This window comes from Gallinula chloropus (genome assembly GCF_964237585.1).
Source record: "Gallinula chloropus genome assembly, chromosome: 18".
NCBI lineage: Eukaryota > Metazoa > Chordata > Aves > Gruiformes > Rallidae > Gallinula > Gallinula chloropus.
In genome coordinates this window covers 3,228,359-3,235,074 of record NC_140103.1, presented here as the reverse complement: position 1 = coordinate 3,235,074, position 6,716 = coordinate 3,228,359, and the positions used below count along the sequence as shown (strand labels likewise).

Sequence of the window (6,716 nt, the reverse complement as noted above, 5' to 3'; positions counted from 1 at the left end):
GGAAGCCCGAGAGGTGGAAACCTCAGGCTGCCCTTGCAGCTGCTTTGCCTCTGGTTGAGGCTGAAGATGGTGACAAGGTCACGGTGGTTGTAGAGACATCACTCAGCTGGGGTGGAGGCAGGGGCTGCATCCCACTGCCATCCTGCTCCTGTCCTCAGGGAGGATGAAACAGGGGGGGTACCCACTTCCCTGCCAAGGGTATAAAATGAGGATGAAGAGGCATTGCAGCCTCGTGTCCTTTGGCATCTAGTGTGTGCTCACGAAATGTGAAGATGGCCCAGCCTTGCCCCTGCACCGCTGCAGTGGAGCGAGGCAGGTGGCATCTCCCTGCGATGCTTTAAGGTTTCAGAGGGGGATCAAGATCCCAGTGGCTCCGGAGCCCCGAGCAGCACCGTGCTCTCCTCAGAGCCCTGACTGCCCAGCCCAGATTGGGGCAGTGCTTTAGAGCCCAAAGCGATGAATGCTGGAGGAGCAGGGAAGGAGGGGAGGGTGCCGGAGTGAGGTACTGCTGCAGGGCTCGCTCCTTTGATCTGAGGAGCAGACTCTGCCCTTCGGTTTGTTTAATTGTTTCACACTTGCTCTGGAAATAATTTACAACAGGAAGCAGTGGGATAACACCGGGCCTGGCATGGGACGAGATGAGCCTGGGGGGCTGGTGGAGAGGTGCCCTGTGATGAGAGACACAGATGACTAGATGACGATGGTGTCACCTCCTTCCTATTAACCCGTTGCTGACCCTTCTCCTCTTCCTCTTTCCCAGGCTTTCAGCCACAGGCCGGCAGCCAGCCCTGCACATCCCCACAGTCGAGAGCTGTGCAAGAGCCATCGGCAACGGCCACAGCTTGGAGGGGTGCGGGGAGACACCCAGGAGCCCGACGAAGTTTGGGTGCCCTCACCCCTGGGGCAGTCAGTACCCTCAATTCTCAGAGCCCCAAGCTTTTGCCACCCCCTTTGCAGGCGCCGTGGCACAGCGCTGTGGTGGCAGACACAGGGCACTGGCGCTGCAGGGACTCTCGCTGAGCAGAGCTGGTCCCCCCAGCCCTGTGAGGAAGCACCCTCCCTCCTTAGCACCCTCACAGTGTTTCCTGTGTTCTGCGGGTACGGCCACTGAGCAAACCCTCCGCAGGCACAGCCCTGGGGTGACACCAGCAAACAGGAGTTCAAGCGCTTAAGCCCATGGCTGGGCTCAGGGCCTGGCTGGGTTTCAGATGGGACATCCCCACGCTCCCATCCCACAGGCTCTGGGCAGCTCGGTGTGCTGGGCTCAACCTCAGCACCGTGACGCCTGGGGGCTGGAGTGGGGCTTTGGGGACACAGGGTGGGGGGGTGAGGGCACAGAGACCCGCAGGCAGCACTGCACGCAGGGGAAGCCTGCGCATGTCTGAGGTTTGTAGGGCTGCCTCCTGGGTTTGGCTTCCCCCGCTTCTCCTAATTTATTTGTTTATTTGTTGATGGGACGCGTGGGGCTGGCCAGCGCTCTGCCTGCGAGTTCATCAGTTCACAGAGCAAAACAAATAACATCCGAGCCCAGCTCCAGCTCCCCAGCCTGCACGGCTGGCGAAGGCGGGTAGGAAATGGCTTGGCATACCTGTGTGCCTCTGCACCGTGCTGCGGGGCAGAGAGTGAATCCCACCTTGATCCCCCAGCCCAGGTCTCCTGTGCTCCCAGGGGATGCTCAGCCCAAGCCCCTGGTCCCCTCAGTGCAACTGGGCATGTACAACCGTCCCATCCCCGTGTGTCCCCATGGTTTGTGGGCTCAGGGCCCCTGCCCAGACACGCTGTGGGTCAGGCTGGGCCCTGGGTCCTCCTGCAGTCCCTGAGCCCACGCCACAGCCTGCAGGGCCTGTATCCCCTGGGCTGTGCAGGGGCTGGGGGGCTGCACTGGGGGGGCTGTGTGGGGGCTGTGCTGAAGTTGATGAAGGGGGCTATACTGGGACTGTGTATGGGGGGCACTGCACTGGGGTTGTGCAGGGTGTGAGTGGGGGGCTGCGTCAAGGTTGGGGTGTGTGGCTGAACTGGAGGTGTGTGGGGCTGAACTGGAGGGGTGTGGGGCTGCACTGGGATGCCCAGGGGCTGCATTAGGACTACGTGGGGGGCTGCATGGAGGTGTTCACTGGACACCTCCATGCAGCCCCTGGAGCAGCACTGGGGATGGGGAGCTGGACTGTGGGGTTGTGGGCACTGCATGGTGCAGGGGCTGCACCGTGGGTGTCCAGTGGTTGCAGAGGCAGGGGAGTAGCTGCACCGGGGCTACCCGTGGGGGCTTGCCCGGACCCCACAACCCCACTCCCATCCCACGCAGGGACCCTCCGTGGCAAGAAGGGGGTTCCCAGCAGCGGCCCCCCGGGCTGGGGTAGGGAGGAGCGTCCCGTCCCATCCCGTCCCGTCTCATCCCGTCCCGTCCCAAGCCGCGCAGTGCCGCGCCGCGCCGTGCCGCGGCGTCCCGCCCCGCGCCGTCCCGCCCCCCCCGCCCTCCCGCCCGGCCCGGCCCGGCCCGCCGGGGCTGAGCAGCCGCGGGAGGCGCCGGCGCTCGGAGTCGCTGCGCTCGGCGTTGGGGCGCGGTGTGTCTGGGGCTCCCGGAGGGAGAAGCGCGTACCGGTACCGGCTCGGCTCGGCCGAGGCCCCGCGGATCTATGCGGCTGTGAGCGGCGGGAGCTGAGCGGGATGGAGCGGCTCCTGGCGCCCGGCCTCCTGGTGCTCCTGCTGCCCGCCCTGACGCGAGGTGAGGGCCGCTGCGACGGGCCCCGGACCGGCCGCCCCAGCAGCCGGCAGGAAGTTTGCTGAGAGTGGGGCCGGGCGCGGCGTGTGTCCCGGTGCCGGCCGGGCATCACGGGCACCGGAGCCCGGCGCTGCCCGGGCTGGAGGGGGGGGGGGGTGGGGAGTCTGGGATGAGGGGTGCTCGTGGGAACCGGGACTCGGTGCCGCGGGATGGCTGCGAACCGGGCTCGGGTCATGCGGGGGAGGGGGGGCGGCAGCTCGGCGCCGCCGGGAGAACCGAGGTCGGAACCGTGAGGGGAGCGCGGGGTTCGGCACCGCGGGGGGGTTTGGGGCTGGAGCCGCGGGGGAGTTGGGGGGGGGGTTGGAGTTGGGGGTGGTGGCCGGGACTCGGTGCCCCAGAGGAGGTGGCGGGGGAGCGGCGCTGGGGGCCGCCCGGGAACAGGAGCTCGGTGCCGGCGGGTGCCGCGGGGAACTACGCTCGCTGCTTTCGGGAGGGACCGGAGCTCGGTACCGCGGGCGGCCGGAGCAGGGCGCGGCGGGGAGCCGGGGGAGCCGGGGCTGGGGACGGGCTCGGTGTGGCGGAGGAGCGTGCGGGGCGGCCGCGCTTCTGCCGCCTGTTCCGCGAGAGTTTTTTGACCGTTTTGCAAATTTTTCTCGGTTTCCTGTTTCTTGAAAGCCAGCCGGGTCTGTCTCCCCCCACACCCCCCTTCCCCCCTTCCCCGCTCCCGGCCGCCCCCCCCCCCCCCCCGCCCCTCCCGGCGTCGGCCCCGGGGCGGGTCCGGGCGCTTCGCTGCGAAGCGCCCTAAAAGTGGCCGGAGGTGCGGGACGGAGCGGGGAAACGGCCCGTTCGGGGGTACCGGGGCCCTGCGGTGCCCCTTCTGCCCCGGGGCCGAGCGAGCAACCTCCTCCTCTTCCTCAGGAGTGTCCTGGGAGGATTTGGGGAAGGGAAGGGAGGGAAGGGAGCCCTTCACTCTGCTCTGCGCCGGGGTTGAGAGCCGTTCCTGATGCCCAACTCCTTGAAGACAAAGTTTGCAGCAAGTTGTGCCCGGCTGGAGCGATCCCCAGCATCCCGCTCCATCCCCCGTGGGAGATGCGGGGCTGGGGAGGGATCCCCGGGCGCAGAGGGGTGCCCCCCGGGCTGTGCGGGGCTCGGCAGCCGTCTGGGGGGAGAAGTTTGGTGGTGGCGGTGGGAAGCTCAGTGTGAAACTGCTCTGGCTGCACACGCGCGTCGCACAACCGGTTACCCCGAAGCGCGAGCGGGGCAGAGAAGGGGGAAGAGCGAGTTGGGGTGGAAATCGGAAGCGATTCTGGTACTTTCAGTGAGTTGCTGTGGTAACTGCGCAGAATTTGGCTCTGAGGGCCAGACAATGAAACCTTTACTCATAGCAAGTTGGGACGGGCGACTCATTTCGTTACTGAGTTAATGGTAACTAATGGGCCCTCCGGCAGATGGTTTTTCCCAAATGGCATTTGTCACTCAAGGGCCTCGTCTGGGGTTTCTCTCTGTCACTCCTCCTGCGGGGAGGAGAAGGCAGAGCTTACCATCAAGCCCTCCCCGAGTTTATTTTTAGGTGACCCTCTCCATACTGGGGCCAGGCGTTCCTTGCCCCCACCTCCATCACCCAGCGGGTGGGGGCCGCCGGGTGCCGCAGCCCCCCTATCACCAGGCTGCGCAGGGGCAAGGTGCTCCTGGGGGTCTTGGCAAGCCTGTCCCTGGTCTGGGTGACACTAGGGGCTACAGCCCCCCACTGTTGCCACCCCAGGACCTGTGCCATGGCTAACGCTTTCCTTCCATTTTCCAGGTTTACGGTGTACACAGCTTGCTGAATCCTGCCTCAACGGGGGCAAGTGTGAAACTTTTCCCAACGGGACGGAAGTGTGCCAGTAAGTATGGAGAAGCCAGAGGATTTTCATCTCCCCCGACCAAAGTATTGACATGCATGTTGACTTTGCTTTGAAGGCTCTGGATTTAATAGGGCAAGATGCGTTTTCTTTCCTTGAGTGGCAAGAATAACCTGCTTGTGTAGGAGTCGCCGCGAGTTTGGCAGGATCGGGCTTTGTTCCTAGTGGGGTGGAAAAACATGGGCAAAAGGCCATGTTTTGCTGGTATTAACCCATGCAGACTGCCCTGCTGATGGAGTGGGAGGTAGGGCCAGCCCACGGCACTCCTATGACCGTTGGGCAGGGAGGGAGGCTGTCTGTCTGTCCGTCTTCCAGATACTCCCTCCTGCCCCTGAAGCGTCTCCTTTCTGTCCCTTGCACCCTGGCAGTTTGTGGTGCAGTGTCAAGTATATCTCCAATAAACATTCAAGAGACGTTTTGGTAGCGTGGCTCCAGCTGCTGGAGCTGCCCCGTTGATGTCTGTGGGTCTGCGGGGCATCGTCTGGGGGAGCAGAGCCACCTCCTCCTGCAGCCCTGCCAGTGCCAAGCCCTGGTGCAGCCCAGCATTCCTGGTGGGACCTGGCACCCGGGCAGGAGCTTTCTCCAAGCCGATTGTGGGGGAAACGGATGTGTAAAGCACTGGTACTCTTTGAAGGACCAACTGACCCACCGCAGCGATGGCCGATTCACTCCAGGCTCCCAGGGAACAATAACCAAGAGAAGTGAATAAGACTCCAGCTCCCTTTTTAAAACTATTCCATAAAAGAAATGTGAATGGGCAAGGCTCTGTTTTCCGGCCAGATTTCCCCTCTGCCTGTTGAACGTGGCCTGAGCCGAGAGCAGGCGGGGAGACGTTCCCACCCACCCCAAATTTCCAAATAGGAAGTCCTCTGCGGAGGAACCTTGAAGGCATTTCCAATCCCAACCTGTTGAATGGCAGTTTCCCTTGACAATGCGTGTTGCTTTTTGCAAATCCGCCTGGGTGCCGTTACTCTGCCCAGTAGCCAGGCACCTCCCGCCCCTTTTTCCAAGCTGAGCCCCCCAACCCTTTGGTGCAAATAAATCAGCAAATCAATCAGGCACATGAGCAATTTAATGGACAAAGGCTGGGTCCCTTTGTGAGCCACTAATGAATGCACGCCACTTTTTTTTTGCACAGAAGCCCTTACCAACGCTTGACGCTCTAAATCTTGTTTTCTTTCATTCAAAGAGCGACAGCTGGGATTCGGTCGAAATTCGGCAGCTATTGTTAAGGGAGGCAGATTAATGCTGTGTGACTAATCATGTATGGCTTCCCAGAATGCCCAACCCTCCGCCCCCTCCCCAACCTTACACCCCTCCTTTTCCTTGTGGTCATTCTTCCCCCCCCCCTTTTTTTTTTTTCTTAAGTCTCTGCAACTCCTGATTTACATTTCATGTGCAGATGGTGATGGAATCTAATTAGATCTGATGTGTGCGAGCTCTATTTGCAGGAGAAGCCTTGGAGTGGGTTTTTTTTTTAAGAGGAAAAAGTTTACTTTAAAGAACTTTTTCATTGATAGCTGTGAATAACCCCCTCTCTTGGCTGCAGATGCTGGGATGGTTTTGCAAGTTATTTTTGCAGGAAACCAAGGTGTGTGCTCCCAGCGTGTCTCCATGCTTGTCCCGTGCAGGGTACACGATGGGGGCTGGATATTAGACTGGAGGAGGTGCAACTTCCCAAGGTATCCCATAGCGGCTCGCAAAAAAAATTCCCACTTTTCCACTTGTTTGAATGTCTCTTGCCGAGGAGAGTTTTGCTTCCAAGCTTCTTAAACAAAGCAGAGCCAAGAACACAGATACCAGACGCGGAAAAGCTTGGCACTGCCCTTTGGCGCCTGCGTGAAATGCACCATTTTGGCTGCGGGCCACATCTCCGCTCGGCCTGGCACTTAACAAAGTTTAGCCATAAAGCCCCATTGTGCTGCCCCCACAAATCCAATTAGAAAGTGGAGTGAAATAAATAGCGTACGGAGGAGACGCTACTCCAGAGGATGAGCGTCCCGGCGTTTGTGGCGGGACAGAGCTAGTTGGGTTACGTGGAGACGACTGATAACACCAACCCTCGAGTTATCGGGCCCTGTTACGGAAAGGGAATC

At 61.4% G+C, this 6,716-nt stretch overlaps 1 protein-coding gene across 2 annotated transcripts in view; it reads left to right on the top strand.

Moving 5' to 3' along the window:
- Positions 1-2,664: 2,664 nt before the first annotated feature.
- Positions 2,665-6,716, top strand: part of NOTCH1 (notch receptor 1) — a gene marked incomplete at its 5' end in the record, with an annotated part of 41,516 nt that continues 37,464 nt past the window's right edge. For both annotated transcript variants that reach the window (XM_084272317.1, XM_084272316.1), the window contains 2 exons: positions 2,665-2,722; positions 4,521-4,602. In XM_084272317.1, coding sequence (XP_084128443.1) covers positions 2,665-2,722; positions 4,521-4,602 — 140 coding nt within the window. The remainder of the gene's footprint in view (positions 2,723-4,520; positions 4,603-6,716) is intronic.